General features: G+C 41.1%; 1 protein-coding gene across 1 annotated transcript; it reads right to left on the reverse strand.

Annotated features, from left to right (window-relative positions):
* Nucleotides 1–1099: 1099 nt before the first annotated feature.
* Nucleotides 1100–12540, reverse strand: ST3GAL5 (ST3 beta-galactoside alpha-2,3-sialyltransferase 5). Its single transcript, XM_010148476.1, has 6 exons — nucleotides 12416–12540; nucleotides 10485–10599; nucleotides 6995–7338; nucleotides 5456–5642; nucleotides 2656–2814; nucleotides 1100–1426 (listed from the first exon to the last, which is right to left on the reverse strand). Exons 1-6 carry the CDS (start codon nucleotides 12451–12453, stop codon nucleotides 1163–1165), a joined length of 1107 nt encoding a protein of 368 aa, XP_010146778.1. The 5' UTR covers nucleotides 12454–12540; the 3' UTR covers nucleotides 1100–1162.
* Between the last annotated feature and the right edge of the window lie 8533 nt (nucleotides 12541–21073).

Consider the following 21073-nt stretch of genomic DNA (forward strand, 5'->3'; position numbering starts at 1 on the left):
CAGCATATCTAGCTTCTTACTGTGTCACAATACTTTCTCAAAGTGATTTTCTTCTAAACTTACACATACTCACCCAATTGCTGCCTTAAAGGCTGATCCAGGAAGACCAACAACTCTGCCTTCAATTAAATAGTCAACACTAGAATTTGTAAGGGTTATCATCATTGTAAACTATTAAGGTTACGGTATCTCTAAAAGTAAACCAGTGGAAATTTTAGCCTAGTCATAGATTCTACTAATGCTGAATGGAAGATTTAGACAAACTAGTGTTTTATAGAAGAAGCAAATTCTCAAGCCACTCCAAAAAAAGGGCAGATTATGTATTAATGCCACTTTTTCAATTGGGGTAGCTGAACTCTGCTACAAATCAGCTAGCAAGAAACATTTAGCTGGGTCTTAAGGAGTGTAAATGACAAGATGTAGTTCAGGTGAAAGCCTCCTACTGCCTAAATCCTCTTATAGCATACCCTGGGCCCAAACATGCCTCGTGATAAAGCAGGATTCTAACCCAGCACATTACTGCATCAATGATTTTAGTATCAGTCATCAACACAGAAGTACTTACTATTCAGTTGTTGCCACAATAGTTTCTTTTCCTCTACTCCACTCCCACATTCCTCCTCCACCCTCAAAAAAAAAAAAATCAGCACAAAACCCAAAAGAACATAAACACTTGAAGGGGAAACACAATGCTCAGGTTGCAAAAAATGAGAGACTTGAGAGGCATACGCCTTTCTTTCCATGGGATGCATGAAAAGGAGTCATACACCAAGGACTGGATCGACAGAGACAGTAGGTTCAGTGGAAAACAGCTCCTGCATGCTGTTAGACAACTCAGGCTAGCATTGTGCGCACCATATAGACCTGAAAACAAAGACACTGCTTTTCTTCAGACAACTTAAAACATTAAATATTTTAAAGGGATGTCTTTCAACTCCAAGTTGTATTTACATAGATACCCACCAAAATGTGCAAAGTAAAACTCAACATGAAAATAAACTTTAAAAGTCCAACAAATTGAATTTGACATTAAAAAAAAGGCAGCAGAGATTCCATGTCCACTCTCGACGTACTTTAAAGAAATACTTCAGACAGTGACAAGGTTAATCCAGCTGAACCTCTGGAAATAACAGCAAGTCCAAATCATGCCATGCTTCAATCACTAGCTGTCTTTGCTGCAGAATTCACAATGTATCCCACCAGTGAGGTCTTTGACAACCTTTTCTTTGATCAGTTTTTGCAGGAATTTTGTTTCGCTTGTCACATTGTGCATAGTTTGTCCGTTCATGGCAGCCATGCAGAGGTTGTTGTAATAGTGCAAAGGTGTGCTGGGTTGATTGAGGTCGTATCCAAATCCTGCTAAGCTCACTTCATCACATAAATGTGTGGCCAGAACAACTGCTGTGACTCCAATTGTAGGTACATTCTAAAAAAAAAAAAAAAAAATTAGGGGCAGGGGAGGAAGAAGCCTGATGAATTAAAATAATTATCCTTCACCAGTTTTATAAACACAAAATTTAATGGCTTTGTCTATTCCCTCTTCTCACTTAAAATTGAAATCAATTAAACAATTAAATCAATTACAACTAAAATCAAATTAAATGATCAAATAAAATTAAAGACTTCAGGGCCAAACACTAATACAACTTGAGTATTCTGGGCTGTCACCTCTCAACTTTTTTCTGTGAAGGCAAGACACCCTATTACTATGTAGTTAAAACTACAGGTGCACCCTTGCTCCAAACAATCAAACAACTCCTGACATGCAGTTTGACTTGACATTTCTTCATTTCAGTCTTGAGCAACAGGATGCCTAATAGTATTCTTCACAACATGACTTTTCACTGAATAACCCATGAAGAAAAGTATACTATGATACAACTAAGTGATATGTAGCTTGGTATGTCACATTATTTTTACAACTACATCTGAGAAGATTCTTCAAACGTTTGTGCAATAAACTGCCATTAAATGCTTTCAAACAAAAGGTAAAAAAGATGATGGGTTATTCAGTATTTTTCATAGTTCAAGACAACTAGTGACATCCAATTTCTCAAGCATAATTAAAATGGCAAAAATACAGTGTATAATTAAAGTGGGCAATTCATCACTCTCTACTATGCCGGAGCAAAGGAGAGAGGGAGGATACACCCATCAGCTGCTACCGAGCACCCTGGCATACATAGCAGTTCCAACAGTTGGAAGGTTGCTTTACACTGGCCTGGTTTCCATACTCTCTCTCCTTCCCCTGCAGCTAGAGACACATCTGCCTATAGGTGATTGCTGGTTTGACTGAACAGGGCTGCTCTTAACACACTTCACATACATCAAATGTGTCTCTTGACTATTCAACACCAGTCACAATGATGTGTGAGCAAATCCACTGTACTGGAACGAATGTGTCTCGCCCCATCTCAATGCTTTGTAAAACAGGCCATTTCATGTCAGCACGCAGAGGCATAATACCTTACCTAAAAAGGTGACCTGAAATCCTACTTGGATTTTACACGAGAAAATACAGGAGTCTTGAGAGTGCGTTAATTTCCCTATTATTTGAGACTAGCTCTGAAATTGCACAGAGAAGCTACATTGAAGGAAGTTTCTTACTTTACTTGGTATTTTATAGTCTCCTTCCCCTAAAAGGGAAATTCTTACCTTATCCCAACCCCAGAACTTTGATCGAGGTTCAGGAAACTGTAAGATGTCCAAAGCTGTCTCTTTGATGATGACTGGATTCAGAATCCGAAACTGCTTTGATGAAAAAGGAATTTTCTCAGCAACCTCCTTCCAAAAGAAGAGTCGCACCCACAGAGGCTAAGAGAAAGAAAGGAACAGTTCAGCAAAGGCAAACTTCGGAGGCTGCAAAGTGTATGACAGACAGTACACAAGCTACAGAATTCATCAGTAAACCTGAGAAACTCAGGAAACAGTTTATAGCTAACATCCTGAGTTCAGGAATACCAGTGTAGAGCTCAAGTGACTGACCCAAAAATGGAAAAATCTTCTAAGCATTTGGAATTGCAGAGAGGACAGCAGGAAGAAAATTTGTTCATTCTGAATATTTGCCCGCACTTTGTGTTTAATCAGTTCACACATCCACCAGAATCCACAAGGTTCTTTGGACCTTCCCCAGCACAACTGAGTCAGGTAGCAGCATTTAAAGAAACAGGAAAGGGAACCAGTTTTCCACAAGCGTTAGCCAGGCATTCGGAAGCAAGCACTGGATTTAAAACCATTTTGCTCAGGCTTTGAAGCAAACAGCTGTTGTTTAACAGCATCCACCTAGTCATAAGCGTTCAGAAGAGGATTTACACGAGTCTCAGCAAGCTGCATTCTGATGTCACACCACTTGTGGTCATTAGATGGACGTTACCAGAAAAAACAGTTACTTAGGCTCATTTTCCAAATCTTTGCATATGATGCATAACAATAAGCAGATGATCAAACTTGTGCAACTGCAACATAGACCTTTATTTTTTTAAACAGGCTTATTGCTATACTAACACACAGCTCTAAAGCAGCTTACACTGATCAAATCTAGGTTGCCATGGTCCCATCTTCCCACCCATCCTCTGAATGGGTTTACTAAAGTGCCAATGCCTGCACAAAGAGCTGATCCAGCTGAAAGCATGGGAGCATGTTTTCAGTTCACAGAATCACAGAATGGTTGAGGCTGGAAGGGAACTCTGGATGGGTCAAGTGACCAACAACCCTACTCAAGCAGAGACACCTGGAGCTGGTTGTCCAGGTCCATGTCCACATGCTTTTGAGTATCTCCGAGGAAGGAGACCCTGAAACCTCCCTGGGCAACCTGTGCCAGCGCTTGGTCACCCTCAAAATACAAACATTTTCTGATGTTCAGAGAGACTGTCCCATGGTTTAGTTTGTGCCCATTGCCTCTAGTCCTGTCACTGGGCACCACTGAAAGGAGCCTGGCTCCATCCCCTTTGCACCCTTCCCTCAGTTATTTATGTATGTTGAGATTTCCCATGGATCCTTCTCTTCTTTAAGCTAAACAGTCCCATTTCTCAGCCTTTCCTCATAGGAGAGATGCTCCAGTCCCTTAAGCATCTTCACGGCCCTTTAGTGGGCTCTCTCCAGTACGTCCATGCCCAGAGCAGTTCCCAAAACTGGCTCTCTGTACCAGCAAGAACACCAGAGCGGGGGAAGAAGGCAGGAATGAGAAGATCTGCTCCCAAGCCATGCAAAACAAGAAGTGGTACTCTTCGTAAAGCACACAGAAGACTGAAGTAACTCACTAACAGAGGATGTTGCAGATGCCAAAAAGCAGTCTTTCAATCCCCCCCAAACAGATTGTAATACAGAAAGCTATCCTTCAAAACTAAACCTTAAAGCATGAAATAGCCAAATAGCTTGTAAAATAAGTAAGTTAGGGATTCAACTCAAGTTAGAAAGCTGATGGTCAAAACTATCACACTGCTGCAGGGAGGGTGACAGCCCAACACTGTTTCGTCCCCAGTTAAAACAATGCAGGGAGCAACACCTCTTAAATTTGCACAAACTGATGCAAAAAACGCAGGGAGCAACAGCTCTTAAATTTGCACAAACTGATGCATTCAGGAATATCTCCCCTCTACAAAACATACTCAGATTATTCGAAACAAGGCAGTGTACCTACACATACTCTCTGGACTAATGGACTAGTAGACAGTCATGGTCAATATGAAACAGGCCTTCCATATGCCCTCATGTTGTAAAAAAAATCACAGCATTAAAAAGGGACCTTGGATTACCTAAACTAACATGTATCAAACTGTTAAACTTGTCAGGCTGTCTTCCAAATCTATCTCAATAATTTAGAGCACTTGTTTTGAATCTGTGGGCAGATAAACCTAGCTACCGTTTTTCAACATGCAAAAAATTTTCTGCCTGCAAACAGAGATGAAAACCACCAATTTAAAGAGTTTGGAAACATGGAACCCTTCTATCAGTTCCTTAGGAAACTCTGCACTTTAAATACTCAGTGAAAAATAAACAACGACTTAATTTTGGAACCACAGACAAACGCGAGCAACTGCCAAGCTTCAGTTACACATTAACTGCAGGTTTGCCTACTGTAGCAGCACAGACCTTGGCTGTTAAAAAAAACAGATGGACAGGCATCCAGAAATCTCATTTCTGTTTCAAGCTCTACAGACTTAACAAGTCACTTAAACCTAATGTCAAATTAATTCCACTTTAGTAAACACTCGGTATGTCATGTAGCTTGGTGCAAACCACCAGTATCTGTAGAAAAAAAAAGTACTACTGTCAGCATGGGGCTTCAACATGAATGCTGGTACCAAATGTGAATAGGAGACACAGCTAAAAACCCCAAATGTTAAATAAAGCATCCTCAGTATAATAAAACAGGACGTAATGAATCAGCCAGCTTCTTAAGCATTAGAAAAGAAAAAACAGTGTCACAGGTACACAACACTGCCGCATTACCTACCAAGGTTTCGTTTTTTACCATTGCTTCAAGCCAATTGAAATCAACACTTTTAAACAAAACAGCCACAAACAAGCTAGCAGGAGGGTACTCGTGTTCAGAAAGGGGGGCTCCTTCCGGGTAAGTCATCCGTATTGTCGTCTTGTTACCAACATGATCTGTATATCCCTGAACTGGCGCGTCATTTAACCTAACCAAAAATAAAACAAACACAGTGGAGAGAAACTGTATTTAATAAGCATGGGTTACAAGCCCCTTAAAGCATCAGACACTAAGCAAAGACCTTGGGTTTGGCCCACAGATTTTTAACAAAGTTCAGTGTTCTCTCAGTATCTTCCTCGCCTCACCCACTCATTCATGCCTTACCTTTGAGAGGAAGTAAATTCTATTTCTGGATTAACTCACACAAGTGCAAAACTTCAAAAGAAAAGCAACTTAAAACATCATTGCAGAATTTCATATTCATTGCCTTGTGCCAACTCAGAGAGGCTTAAAAGATGAAGGGAAGGAAAACACACAGGAAGCACAGGAAGTTGCCTCTGTGTGTGTGTATATATAAAAAAAACCCCACAAGTATTACACACAAAGGCATTCAAATTATCCCTTCCATGCAATGCATCCTGTGGGTTTACTTCATTCCAGCTCACCAAAAGTTTCAGATGCTAGCATACTGCTGACAAGAACAGCATCGCCCGGCTCCATCCGTTATGCAGAGCAGGGTGAGTCCCACAAACTGTTCTATATCAACAGAAGAGTCACCTTCACACTGCCAGCCCTGATTTCAGAGAAGAGTTAATGCAAGCTCTCTGCTCCTCTACATGCTAACTGGTTTGGTTACCTGTGTGTAAGAGAGATGGACTCACCGCACCAAGTCTGCCCTGAAGAGGGGCAAGTCTTGGTCTTCAAAGCAATTTGGGAAATCTGTAATGGGTTTGTGGCTACATGATTTAAAATACAGAGGAGGAGAGTTCAAGCAGTAATGTTCAGAAAGCATGAATACAGAGCACGCATCCATTTAACGCAGACTTTAGAAAACATGGGTAATCATAGAAAGCATGCACTGATCTTGGCAAGATAAGCATGCAACGCTGTAAGCAAACTGTATGCTGAAACACCAATTAATTTTTACTGTGTTTGAAATAGCTGTTATAAAAAACCCCTTCAAATAAGCATCCCAATTAACCAAGAGAAAAAAAGCAGAGGTGTCCTAAAATCTGCCTCTGAAAGCTTGAGCATGTGAACAGATAAAACCAGGACTGTCTACTTGTCTATGATTTCACTGCTTTTTCTCTCATTTCTGCACAGCTTTTTGTATCTGGAGCCCACAGATAATTACACTGAATTCCCATCTTGTGAACATGACAATTTACTTTGCTCCCAAGTTGTCAAATTCCGTCAAGACACAAGGGAATTTCTCAAAAGCACTTTCAGAAATAGCCTTGCAAGTCACATTTATGTCGGAGAGACTTTCCCCCTTAAAAACCAAAGTCAGCTCAAAGTAAAGTTGAAGTAGTTGGAATCCTTAAATGGCAAAATACATACCTTATAACAATATCAAACTGATTCAGTAAATGACCCAGCTCTGATCCATGAAGAATTCCACCGCTGCCAACAACAACACAACGCTTACAGTGTTTTGACTTCAAATCCTCTGGTAAATCATGCTCAGGTAAGAGTTCAAGGATGTTTTTAAGCTTATCAGAGAACTTGTGAAATCCAAAAGGAGGTTCATATTTAAACAGAGCTTCATCTTCATTTATATTTTTTCTTACAAAGGGAGAGATGTCCATGCTGTATTTCTCTGCAAATAATTTCCCCATTTCTTTCTTCACGTAAGAAAGCCGGCACTGTTCCTGCAACACAGCGCTGGCATACTGTTGCGCTCTCTAAAACCAAACATACAGGATTTTGGTCAGGAAAACTAGTTCCAGGAACATACAGAGCCCTCTTAACGCAACCCACCAGCTGACCACCAGCAGTTCAGCAAACATAGGGGTTTATAAAGAAAGCTTTAAAATATCTTGTATTTCTATGTTTAATTGTTCACTAACCAGTGCAGGGTGAAAACCAGCAAAGGGATGTCTCTCCATCCACTCACTCACATCCGGACAATAGCCTTGCTAAAGAAGTGAGGCTACTAAAGGAGATAAACGACAGTGAGCCCTTTTAGAACATTTGTACTATTACTTAGGGGCCAGTTTTGTTTGTCACTTCTCCCAAGTGAAGAGTGATGGGACAAGAGGAAACTGCTTCCAGTTGTGCCAGGGGAGGTTTAGATTGGATATTAGAATCATAGAACGGTTTGGGTTGGAAGGGACCTTAAAGATCATCTAGTTCCAACCCCCCTGCTATTGGCAGGGACACCTTCCACTAGACCAGGTTGCTCCAAGCCTCGTCCAGCCTGGCCTTGAACACTTCCAGGGATGGGGCATCCACAGCTTCTCTGGGCAACCTGTCCCAGTGCCTAACCACCCTCTCTGTGAAGAATTTCTTCCTGATATCTAATCTAAACCTCCCCACTTTCAATTTAACCCCTTTCCCCCTTGTCCTGTCACTACAGGCTCTTGTAAAAAGTCCTCTCCCAGCACCCTTGTAGGCCCCTTCAGATACTGGAAAGCTGCAATAAGGTCTCCTCGGAGCCTCCTCTTCTCCAGGCTGAACAAGCCCAATTCTTGCAGCCTTTCATCATAGGAGAGGTGCTCCAGCCCTCTGATCATCTTTGTGGCCCTCCTCTGGACTCGCTCCAAGTGGTCAATACCCTTCTGAATTAGGGAAAATTTCTTCACTGAAAGGGCTGTCAGGCATTGGAAGGGGCTACCCAGGGAGGTGGTAGAGTCACATCCCTGAAGTACTTAAGGAGAAATGTGGATGTGGTGCCTAGGGTCATGGTTTGCTGGTGGGCTTGGCAGTGCTGGGTTAAATGGTTGGACTTGTCTTAAAGGTTCCAACCTGAACGATTATACCATTTATATAAAAAAAAAATAAATCTAGACATACTTCTACCTACTTAATTCAGCAGAAATCCAGCAAGTGGAATTCTACTCCACTGCTCAACTGTGTGACACGAGATCTACCTGTAGTAGTATTTTAGCAGACACATCCACTGGGTAAAAGTTCTGTGAAACAGCAGCTGGATTGCTTACAAATCAAAAAGAAGCAACACTTCTTCCAGAAGTGGTATTGCTGATGACTAAAACACAACTTAAAAAGGAATGCAAGGTGGAGCTGTTTCAGATCTTCTTTCAAAGATCAGTCACCAAAATAAAAGACTAAAGTTCCATATTGCAGGAAAAGATTAAGCTGTCAGATTAAACTACACATTGATCTGTCTCAAAAAAAAGCAAACCAGAAACACCTATTCATGTACTTTTTTTTGTTTAGAAATCTGGGTTGGCAGGCCTGAGCTGGCCCAGTTCCCCCAGCCACTCCTCATAGGACTTGTTCCCCAGACCCGTCATCAGCTTCATTCCCTTCTTTGGACACAGTCAAGCACATCAGTGTCTTTCTTTTAGTGAGGGGCCCACAACCTTAAAGGTCTTTTACACCCTAAAAGATTCTAGAATTCTGAGCTGGTATCTGAAGTTATTAATTATGTAAGGAAGAGAAATAGCAAAGCTATTATTTTTATCAATCAAAATAAAATCTTTTTGCATGCTTTCTTCCCTGATACGACTCTGCTGATCTTTCCTCCACTGTAATAAAAAAGACCAACACGAGCAAACACAGGGGTAAGATTTAAATCTCATGCTAACTCAGTTTCCCTTCTGTACCATTAAGGAAAGGGAAGTGTGCAAGAGTGCACAAGGAGGGAGGTGGTACTGCTTTTTATTTTTTTAAAAAACAAGATTGTTCTACAGAACTGCCACTGCCACCTTTCAAAGGTCTCTGCAAGTCTGGGCATAAACACCACACTTTTTCCTGGGCAAAGCATGCCTATGCAGCTCCATGCTACACTTTGACAGTAAGAGTCAGCACATCTTTGGAAGAGCCTCGTTTTTAAGGCTGACAACTTGTGCATTGACAGTAACCAAACGTTTGACAACCGCACCAAACAGTGTGCCATCAGCTACTACCTAACTAGGCAAAGAGAAATGCTATTTCCTCCCTCCTGCATCTACCACAAACAAAATTAATTATGAGACAGCAATAAACACAGCCAATGAAGTCTTCAAGTTTGCTTGGCATAAGGTGGTACCCTAATGGTTGTTTGCAAGCAAGAATATGTTACTGAGAAAATAAGTCAGTCAAATAAGAAGTAACAGGGAGGCAAAGAGACTCAGAAGGGGAAAACACACACTGAAGAAGGTGGGAAGATGCACATGCAGTGATGCTAAGACCAAGCTATCTTAATTCAGGGCTTCTGCTATAAATTGTGTCAGTGTTAAGACATTCAAAAGACAGAAACATAACACCTGTAAGCCAAGGTAAATACTGTTATAAAGAGCAAACAGGTGAAGTAGACAAAGCAGAGAAATGTCAGCAAGAATTAAGAGAAAGTTTTATTGCTGTCTGTTACATCAACTTAAAAGCCACAAGCTTTTCTAATAAACAAATGAATCCAAGAGCTGCACCCTCCCGAACATGTGTCCTGTGATTCCAAAGCCATCTGAGCAACTAGAAGGCAGAGCAGACTGGGGAAGTGGCAGAGGTAAAAATAAACCTTTGGTTTAATGTGTTGGGTGTGGGGCTTTTTTATTTTTTTTTAATGTTACTTTTCCTTCGCATCAATTTTCTGATCACCAGTGTTATCTGCATGGACACAATGCCCGATGACATGTCCCTTCAAATGTTAAGAAGAACAGACACAATGATCTCATTTTATGCCTAAAAATCCAGTTTCTCTATGCACTTCTGTTGTTACTCCACAAGAAAAAAAAAACCCAGAAGTTCTATGGCATGAAATGAAACCAAATGCATTCTCCCCTCACAGGATAATTTCAGCATTCTAGTTCCTTCTTACAGAACCTCTTAAGTCTTATACTGTCAACCAATAACTTTAAGCCATGTAAAAAGAACGCCAAAAAATACGAACCCTTACACGATCGAGGTCCACATACGGCATTTTTGTTCTGTCACATTCTTCAGGGCCAAAACGTAATTTAAGGATATAAAGGAAGCACCCGCCAACCACAGACAGTACAAGAAGCCTAAAACCAAACAGGAGGGTGCAAGGGTAGAAGAGAGGGAAGAAAAAAAGAATAATCTTTTTTTTTTCCAGCAACCCATCAATGGTTAAATGAGTATTTTTAAACAAATTTAAGGCAGTTGAAGAACTTCAGGTGAATGCTTGCATTTGATTCAAACCAAGAAAAACTATTGCTTTGTTCACTGCAAGTCTTTCACAACTCTTCAGAGCTACGTGCAGGGAAGTATGAACACAGGGAGATGCTTTGGTAAATAAAATGTTGCATACTGACACTGATTTATGCAGTTCTAAGCCTCCATCATATACTTGAAATGCATCTCTGATGGGTCAAACTACTCTCCCTCATAAAGAAACCAAAAGTGACTTTCATTTTCCTACTTTAAAGGACAACTCCACTTTGAAATATGTATTTTCACACTAGTTAAAAAAAGGGATGAAACTTCAAATTGCAAGATTTTGGGCCAATAGCTATCCATCACTCACAAGCAAAACTTACAACTCACTGGCAGGCCAGAACGCAGCATTTAGATGCTCAGGTTTATCTTGAGAAACCTAATTTAATTATTTACAGCCTCAAAACATGCAGAAGAAAAAAACCCAAACTTTAACCCTGAGTTATACAGACTATCTACCTTTTGGATCTACTCATTGCTCATTCCTAAGGAATTTCACTGTTGATCTCCAAATATTCACTTGGCTCATTTCATATGTAAACCAATTTTCAAAATTACATCATTATTTGGTTAGAGTTGTGGTTGTTGCTCAAGTATGTAGTTTGAGCTTTATTATAGACTTTCATTTCTTATGGTTTCCTAAAGACCGGACATTTGTTTAAATGTCTTAAAAAATATACAATCTGCTAAGTGTTCAGTGTTTCTTGAAACTTTTTCAGATGAAGTTAATACAGGCTGCTAAGTTTGGGTTTTTTTAACAAGTCTTGTACCATATGGGCAAATAGATGCAATCCTGGCACTTCATTTGCAGTGTGTGCTGCAAATAAGGTGGCTACTGGAAAAGCAGCACTGTTCTCACATCTGATTTAGTTAAATTAAATTTCTGCACTGATAGGGGTCCTAAAACCTTCATTAGTATGTTAGGCTGCAACCCCTAGAAATCGGCTGACTTGCAGAAACAGGGTTCACAGCAGATCAACAGGGCTGGTTTTCCTCCACAGAGGTTTATCAAGTATCTCTAGATTCAGCTGGGGCTGCACCATTCAGGTTTTCAAAACACCTGTGGATATAAGAGTTTGGCTTTTTGAAGCTTTAAAACCTAGAAAATCTACATGGCAGAGAGGCATCACAGTAGTGAGCTTTTTTGGTTTAAAATGTCGTTCTGGATGTACACTAGAACACATTCATTAATTCCATTTTCATGTTAAACTAATGGAATAATGAAGAATTTGTGACACAGCATTCCAGAAGTCTTCCTAAAGAAGCTAACTATGAGGGAACTCCTCCCCAGAATACCCACTGCCCTTGAATTTCTTCAATTGTCCAAAATTGAAGAAATTAACTGAATTGAAACTGTACAAAAGCATCGACACTGTTACCTATCTGGATAAAAAAAAAAAAAAAGATTGGGAATACTTGTGAGTGAAGTACTGGGATCTCACATTGGCTTGGGAAAACAGGTACTGCTAGCAGAGAGCCTGGGCTCCTTCAAGTGTTTTAGGTGTCCCAGGGAAAGCTGTGTGCTTAACCCTCCATTCCGTTCCCATAGCAATCTCATCCCTTGATTTTTTGTATCCTTTTTGCAACTGCCCAGGCTAGAGGGAGAGCGAATGACCTTTACATTGCCTTGACAATGACACTTACTTGCGAGTACCTTTTAAAAACCAGCTTGGTCTTCTCATCTTCACGTGCAGCCACTTTACACCATTGCACAGGAGGTGAACAATCACTTTTCAGCTTCACAGAGTTATTGTCACTCAGCATTGCTGTAAAAAACAAATAAGAAAAAATTAACATAACCTTTTCTAAATGGAAAAGTGCTCAAAGGACATCCAATGACTGTGAACTTACTCCATTTCCCAAAGAAGCCTGTGGTTCTTGGTTATCATGTCAGGAATACTGAATCACTCCTGACCTCACAGCGACCAAGAATTTACTCATTTCAGATGCAGTGCCAGGACATGATTCTAGATGTACTAGAAATGTATATATGCTATCAATTTATAAATATACATTTACAAATACTAGATACACTAGAAATTATTCTAGAAATACTAGAAATGTTGCCAGCTATGTGTTCTTGCACTCTGCGTAAGCCTGAAGTCCAATAATTGCAACCACATCACTTACTGTCAAACACTATTGCTCGATCTTGTCCAAATGCTATTTTGTTTAAGCAATTATTCGACTCCAAACATGGGGAGAAAAAACATCTACACAGTAAGCTCAGGGTATTTAGGATCGCTGAAACAAAATATTCAGGCACTACACTACCTTGCAGAACCTGTACAAACCATGCCATCCTCAGCACCAGAGCCCACATCTCAAATCAAGTCCCTGATTTCCCCGAGGTTCACATCATCCTGTCACATCATCAGTTTCAATCACATCATCAGTTTCAATCTTCAACCTGTCACATCATCAGTTTCAATCTACTGCTGATCTCTTCTTATGCCCTGACAATGTGGTCAGCAACTTCAACGGCAAGCACCGAAGAGGGTGTGCAGGAAATTTTGCCTAGTGCACAGCAGGACCAGGAGGCTGCCAGCACATGGGCAGCTTCTGTGCACAAGCAGTAGCGTCCCTCCAACCAACACTGTAAACCCAGCAGTCCGCCGCTCCTTCGCTGCAGGCGAGTCACTCATCATTAGCTAATAAGAAGCAATCTCCCTGCTTACTGTTTGCAAGCTTCCCCAGATTTCTCTTGGCATGCTTCAATTCTGATTTTGACATGAAAAACACAGGCTGGCAGCAGCCTGTGAAGAGCTGATGTGCCATTACCCAAAGATGTGAGCAAACAAGGAAACGCCACACAAAGCTTACCCATAGGAGCCTGCTGGAGAAGGGATACGGGCAAAGGTTTTTCCTGCCTTAGACTTCCCGAAGCAGCACTCCCTTTGATCAGCCAACCGTGCAAGGGTGCAGTCTGACCCTCCACAACCCACGACTTCAGCCCTACTTGTTCCTTTTGATCTCAGTGCTTAACCCTCTCTGTTCTCCACTGCAAAGATGCACACTCCTGTTCTCTTTCGTGCCAAGAGCTCTGTCTCAAGGACTTAAAAGAAAACCAGGGCTAAAGGCAGGCTTTTATCTAGGGACAGTTTTCCACATTCCTTTTTCCACTCCACCTGCTTTTACTTTCTATGGCATATGACCCATTTGAACTAGCCTGTAATACCACTTCAAAACACTGTTTGGACAAACAACTGATGTTTGTAAACACCAGGATGAAGGAAGGAGCTGATGAGACAGAAGCATTACCCCTCCAGATCTCAAATTCAGCTCACCGAAATTTCGGGCATATCTGATTCAGAAGATGACCCAAAGTCAGTCTCCGCACAGTCACACATCATTTCCCACTAACAAGTTTGATATACATGGTAGAAGGTGAAAACCTACAATTGGTTGCAAGACAGGGTGTGAAAAAGAGAGATAAAGATCAACACCAGCATCTTAAATCCTCTGATGAGCAGACAACACTTACACTTTCTAGAGGCACCTGCAAGTGGTCATAACTCACAAAACAGAGCAAGGAGGAAAAAAGGGCCTCTTTTTTACCAGCAGAAAACTTACTTCACTTATCAGAGGATCCTGCTACCAGTAAATCATTGCAATAACGTGCCAAGTGACATTGTGAGGTTTGGCCATGGTGCTGGTAAAATTTATGAGGGAACATACTCCAGATTAAGCACATTTTCCAGCAGTTTGAAACAAATCCATAAAGTTTTTACAGCTTGAATTACAGGGGTAATTAAAGCCTCACTGCCTTTGCTGTGTTCAAAGCAGGTTTTTATTTCTTTGCAAATTAGTCTTTACTATTCTAGGACTCAGGTTCTGTCCTAATTTGACAGAAATGCTTGTGAAAGACTGCTCCATGTATATAAAACTTTTTATTGCCTAATGGCACTACCATACTCCTGCAACCATCCTGCAGCATAGAATGACAGGGTCAATGTCCGCTGTATAAATCGGAGTGCTCTGCAAATGACATGCTTTTAATCATTTCCAAGGGTGAGAATTTCCTACGACAGAATTGTATGCAGAGATCCTAAAACAGATGTGCTTTTCATGAAGCTTTTCAAAACAAAGGAAAGGCTGCAGGAGATCTGAAAGATGGAGAAGGAATTGGAATGATGAAGTCAGAAGGGGATTAACGAGGAATGCAAGACTAATACAAACAGGTGCTAGCAGAAAGTCGGCCCTGCTTCTGAGCAAAATTAATTCCAGTCATCCCCAAACAGCTGCTTCACTCATCCTGGATGTGCAAAAAGGAACAAGGAAACACACAGGATTTAATTAATCACTTAAGCACATCCTTTCCGAGTTCCACTCTTAGTACTGAGTATGCTCAACGGTTTTGTTACTTTGTTTATGTAACTGAAATAATGTCAGTTTTCATTTCATTTGGAAGTTTACTTCAGGCTGACTTTTGTCAGTTTACTTCCTTCAACAATTCCTTCCTTGATCGAGTCAATATATAGAGGTAGACAGATAAATAGAACGTGTCAGAATACTTATGTCCAGCACAGCATGTTTTTAACATTATTCAGTATTTGATTCTGCACTCTCACCTAAGTCAGTAAGCACCTTCCACCGGCTGGAACGGCATAAGAGTGCTCAGAAGAGCAAGGTCGGCAGTAACCAGCACCTGAGAATGCACCTTTCCCACTCTCTTCCCGAGTTTCAAAAACACCCTATGAGTTTACAGAGAAAACCATGACAGTTCAGAAACCAAGCACCAGAAAACAAGCTGTGCCCACAGCATCCAGATTTTGTTGTTTGCATACAAAGACCACGGCCAAACACCACTACACCCTTTCAGAAAGGGGCAGTGCTACATTTGTTTTGGGAGCCATAAATGCACGTCTGAATTTGCATTCAAAAGATGCCTCACGGTAATGCTGCATTACAATCACATTTTGCAGTTGACATTTCCATAGCTACTCATTGTGGTATAATTAGTGAGGACTCGAGGGACTTAAATTTGCTTTTCATCTACCGAGCTTAAGTGCTCTGTGTAAAACTGCTGTGAAAGCTAAATTATCCATCAGTAGGAACAATACACTCCAAAGCCTTTTTGTGGTGCTATTCTTTTCATCGCAATCTACTTTTGTCTCATTGTTATTCTTAAGTAGACAAAACTTCCACACTTGAAATATTTCAGAGGCAATTAATTTAGGTCTTCAGGATGTCTTTTTATGTGGGAATGCTAAAAACTAAAAAGCAGCATGTGTCAAGCTGTACATGACCACTGCCACAATTCTATGTGGTTATGTACAGCGTCGGGATTTACCCAAAGACAAGGGCTCTCGGCCCCTGTTGTCTGAGTGACAGCAGTGTTACCAGGCATGGAGACAGGACCAGCCCGCACACGTGTGTAGAATGAAGCATATACCTCCATCCCTCACCACCCTCTCCTTAAACCCCCAGAACCAGGGGATGTTTTCACTTACCTCTTCACCCTACTAATTCAAGCACATTCCCACCTCCCCACACACTGAGGGTCCAGCTAACAGCCCCCACAGCCAAGCTCAGCATTTTACATGGATAGGTACTATTCCAAAATAACTGCACAATGTCCCAAGATAAAGAAGCTTGCAGTGTAAAGCCCACAGAAATGGAAACCTGAGAGTCACACCTGTATAAAGGAATTACTAAATGAGAGCAATAGGGATCCAGCAGGCAGCAAAACAAGGTAGAACTAATGCCCAAACATGCATTCATGTGTGTTGAATGTTTGGTGTATCTCAGGACAAACATTTCACGCCCCCTCCTCTCAATCAGATGCACATAAATTACTTAAGAAACATAGTTCCAAAACCAGTAAATGATAAAATGAGAGCTACCTGGTTTTGAGCAACATTAATGTTTAAAAAAAGAAAGGCAAAGTTAAAAAGCAAGAGGTGGTGTTTTCACATGGAATAAGCTTGAGCAAAATACTACTTACTGAGATCTTGCGCACATTATCAGCAACACATTCTGCATTAGCTTCCTGTTCTGAGGCTTTTTAAAACGAACACACAGACATACTGCAAAACTCTACGCAACGTGTTAGAAGGGTACATTTAGGAAAACTTAAGCCTATTACAGACCCTTTCGTGGGACACATTTGGGGAAAACATGACAAAAATGAAATGGCAACTACAACACTAATGCCTGCGGTTACCTGTAGTCTTTTCATGGGCACAACTCTCACATGTTTTAAACTATCCTCATTATCAACCAAATAGATGAGGTATTAATTTACATTAAGGCTTTCAAGACTGATATATTATTTGAATAGAATGTTACTAACTTATGTAACAACATGAAAAACAGTTTGGTAAAACTCAGAGTTAGGATTAGTTTTGTTTGCTTCTGCAGTACTGAAACCCATGGACAGCAAACGTAAGGGCTGACAAGTAAGAATAAGAACAGAATGGTTAATTAGGTAATAGTTTTCATGTGTTTGTGGTTTTTTGGTTTGGGGTTTTTTTTTTAATAAAAAATGTTGAAGAGCCATCTGTACTGACATAGTAACTGTTGGATATTTATTTATTTTCAAATAAATCCTCTTATCCCACTACTTCCTAGCAGAAACGGTCACAAGACATGAAAAGACAGCAGCCTAGGAGCTGCTGCAGATTAGAGACCGTCAGCTTCTTGCTGGAGGAAAAACTGGAATGCTAAAAATCAGAGACTTCCGTCAATTATTTCTTCTGTTGCAACTACATAAACCCCGCAGTGAAGCGGGTATTTTAACATACTTAGATACTTGCTAAACTTTCTTTGAATATTATCTTCTCAGCACCTATTAGTATTGAATGAAAAAAAGCATTTGAGAGACATGCCTTTCCTGATGAACAGCAATCTGTTGTTTTCATTAATTTAATAACATCAATAGAAACAATGCATCCTTGATGGCAAGAAGAATCGAAGCCTACGATAGGGCTATAAGCACCTACCACAGGACACCCATAGTGTATAACCCACCTTTTGCAAAATGGATTTTGACTAGTAAGGCTTTTTAGTAAAAGGTAAAAACCAATGTCAGTACAATCTGCAATTCATTTGGTCAAGATCTGTCTTCTCAGAAACCGGCAGAAAGTGAGATGAGGAGTAAAGGAAAATTTCAGAGCAGTTGACAGACACTTTCAAAGGCACTGGCAGGATCAGAGGTGAAAATTATTTTGCCTGAAGCCATAAATACCTGCCAGAAGCAATAGTACCTTAGAGGCATCATCATTTTTCTCTCCTTGCCTTATGATGCTCTACTTGTGTTTTCTTCCAATTGTTTAATGGCTCATTCCTACATCCTCTCTGCAACATCAACTACCAACAACCATTAATAACCTTACATTATTCTATCTGGCCAGCCTTTTCCTTTGGGAACCATACACATAGATAGGCTACAGCTTGCTCTTAACCTTGGGTCATCCAGATTGAACACAAATAAACAGTTCCAGCTTAAAACCAGAGCAATTATCAGCTTAGACATATTGAGAGTGTAACACCATCACTTCCTTTCAGCATCATTCACAGGAAGCTTTTTGGATATTAATAGTGCCTGCTAAAACAACATTATAGGCAAAGAACTCTTAGTGGGGGTTCTGAATGACAGTTCAGTGTTCAAAACAGCAATCAGCCTCTTGATTTCACTTCTGCCTCTGCACCCTCTTCTCTAGTCAAGCTTTCCAACCTTTACTGCGAATCCTCTTTCAGGTGCTCTAAAAGTAGGAACAGCGAAACTCCATAATGCATAAACACAAGAAATATGAACAAGGTGTGCTTCAACACTTCAAATGGAAGCGGTGGCTTTGCGACAGATGAAAACAGCATCAGAATTTGGAATTTTTCTGACTCCCAACCAGCTACAGAAAGTCAGTGTTCCAGCCAAGCAGGAAGAAACAGGTGAGGTCAAGTACTGCTATTGTGAACAGCGCTGTGTTAGAAAGATTAGTTTATTTCTTGCAGAGGAAGCTTCTGAACCCACGCACCTGCAGCCTAACAGCGGGCAGCTTCTAGTCAGAAACCGCTCCTCACACATGCTCCTTTCTGCAGCACATTCTCCTTCCCAGGCCCACAGACCCTGCATCTGTGGAAACGCCTCCCTGCTCCAGTGCTTTGAGAAAGAGCCCCTGCAAGGAAGCCAAAACAAATTACGTCTTTCCCCTTACAAGTTTGAGAAATGCATCTACCCTAAAAGAATGGTCGGAAAAGACGGAGGATAGCAGTAATCTTTACTGAGCCAAGGAACCATGCCAGAAGACTTACACAGCCAAGATGTTTCATATTACATCTGAATTATGCAGCAGAATAGCAATGAACAACTGGTAATTATGGAACAATGTTAATAGTACAGCAGCATTTTTACCACAGTATCATCTAACACTCCAAGATATCATGGTAAAAAAAAAAAAAAAATCACACTTCAGCCTACAGAAGCAAAAGAGGAGATACCAAAGGCTTCCCACCAAAAAAAAAAAAGCTTAAAAGGAAATTACAGTATAGCAAAGAAAGCTGCTGGAACCAATTTTAGCCCTTAACTTCCAAATTCAAGACTTCAGGACCTAACATGTTGCAGAAAGACGTGGTGGGCTAGGCAAAGGAAAAGCTGCTCCCAAGGACAACAGAGAGCTCAGCTTGCCTAGCTTCACAAAACAGGTTGTTTGGCCTTAGATACACCAAACATGCAAACACCAAAGCTGAAAGCAAACAATTCAAACAAAAGGGACAATGCTAGCACTCAGGAAAAAGTGGTCATAAATAAATACAGACAAGCAAAAGATTCCTGAGCAAAGGAGTAACCTTCCTATAAGAGTAATGGAAACTAAAAGCCTACACAAGTTTTAAGAAAGTCATTAATAATTTATTAATGACCTTATGAGAGAGTGTTGTCTGCAAAAGGGAGACTCCTCAACAACCCCAAAGTCCTACATCCGAATTACTGCTGTGTCGTTTTTTGAAGTGCTGGATGGGCCTGCTGCAGATGCTTTAACCAGCATTGCCTGAGTCTCGTTCAGAATTCAGCCTCTATCAAGACTCAAGACCTACTTAAATCTGAATCTCTTATCTAAACAAAATAATCTGCCCTCCAAACACACCAACTCCTCAGAAATCTTGGCACATTCCGCCTCCAGCGCCTAAACTGATGTACGTAAAGCAAACAAAATTAAACACTTTTTGCTCATTTTCCTCAGTGAAAGGAAGTTTCTGTTATCACACTTTGTCTTCCTACATCCTGCCCCTAACTGCCTGCCAACCATTTCACTGATTTAATCAAACTCTACAGAAAGAAGAATCCCAAGAAGTTCCAGGAAAGGGAGGATGACTCCCAAGGAAGAGGTAAACACACCAAAGCGTTTATGCACACCAACCCTCCAGCTGCATTTTGACCTTCCAATGAAATTCCCTGCATTTGCTGCCTCTTGTCCGGTTAGTAGAAGGCTTGGGAGACAGCTCGAGGTTTCCTGCTGTGTGACAGAGAAGGGAGATAGTAACCTCACTACAGGAAAATAGATGGAGTAACACACAGTCTGCAGGAAAAGCACACAATGTTTTTAAACTGCATCTGTACAGGCCAATCATAAGCTGTTTTTAAAAACATGTATCCACTTTAGACACCTAAAGAGCATTTATCTCAACAAGTTTTCTTTATAAAAGAACTATGCATCTTTTTTCACCCTTTTTCTCAGAATGAAATAAACCCAGCCATTTACCACAAGAAAGCTGTTTATCTCCAGTCATTTCATTTCTGTGACTAAAGAGAACTGCAATATAAATATTGCTCCCCCCTCATATTTTCATCTTACCTAGTGAAACGGGGGGAGAAAAAAAAAAAACAACACAACCACACCACACAAAAAGAACAGCTCAGCACAAAAAAACTCTTCTTCCTGTGTAGTGCTGAAGAGAACAAAAAGGTTTTGGCAGCCAACAGCTGAAGTCACTTCTGTTTTGCATCCGCATGGCTCCCAAGCAGAAAAAGCCAAAATCACCCACCAAAAAGGCTATCCAACACTCTGACAAGCAGAAACCCATATATTTCATTTCAAAAGAACAACTCGAGACAGCCCCAGTTACATTCCTCTCCCTCCCAGGAGAGGCCCAAGCCAGACCTGACTCCCATCGCCCATCTATCTGCTCAGGAACTCGCAGCCGCCACCTCACCGCCCGGAGACCTCCCTGGCCAGGCGTCTCCCTGCCTGCCCGGCAGACCTCGAAGCACAGGCGCCGGCGGGGCACACCCAACACCTCCGCCCCACACCGCAGCGGGATGGACGCCGCGGCCTGGCCCGGGAGACCCCGCAGGCCTCCGGCACC

This window comes from Eurypyga helias, unplaced genomic scaffold, assembly GCF_000690775.1.
Source record: "Eurypyga helias isolate BGI_N326 unplaced genomic scaffold, ASM69077v1 scaffold9463, whole genome shotgun sequence".
Classification (NCBI taxonomy): Eukaryota; Metazoa; Chordata; class Aves; order Eurypygiformes; family Eurypygidae; genus Eurypyga; species Eurypyga helias.

Bases quoted from the DNA above. Each gene is read 5' to 3' on its own strand.
- ST3GAL5 (XM_010148476.1), bottom strand. From the start codon at position 12,453: ATGAGAAGACCAAGCTGGTTTTTAAAAGGTACTCGCAA. The intron at 10,600-12,415 runs GTAAGTGTCATT...GTTTGGTTTTAG, and splicing joins TTTTTAAAAGGTACTCGCAA to GCTTCTTGTACTGTCTGTGG. The intron at 5,643-6,994 runs GTATGTATTTTG...ATTTTTGGTTAG, and splicing joins CAGTTTGATATTGTTATAAG to GTTAAATGACGCGCCAGTTC.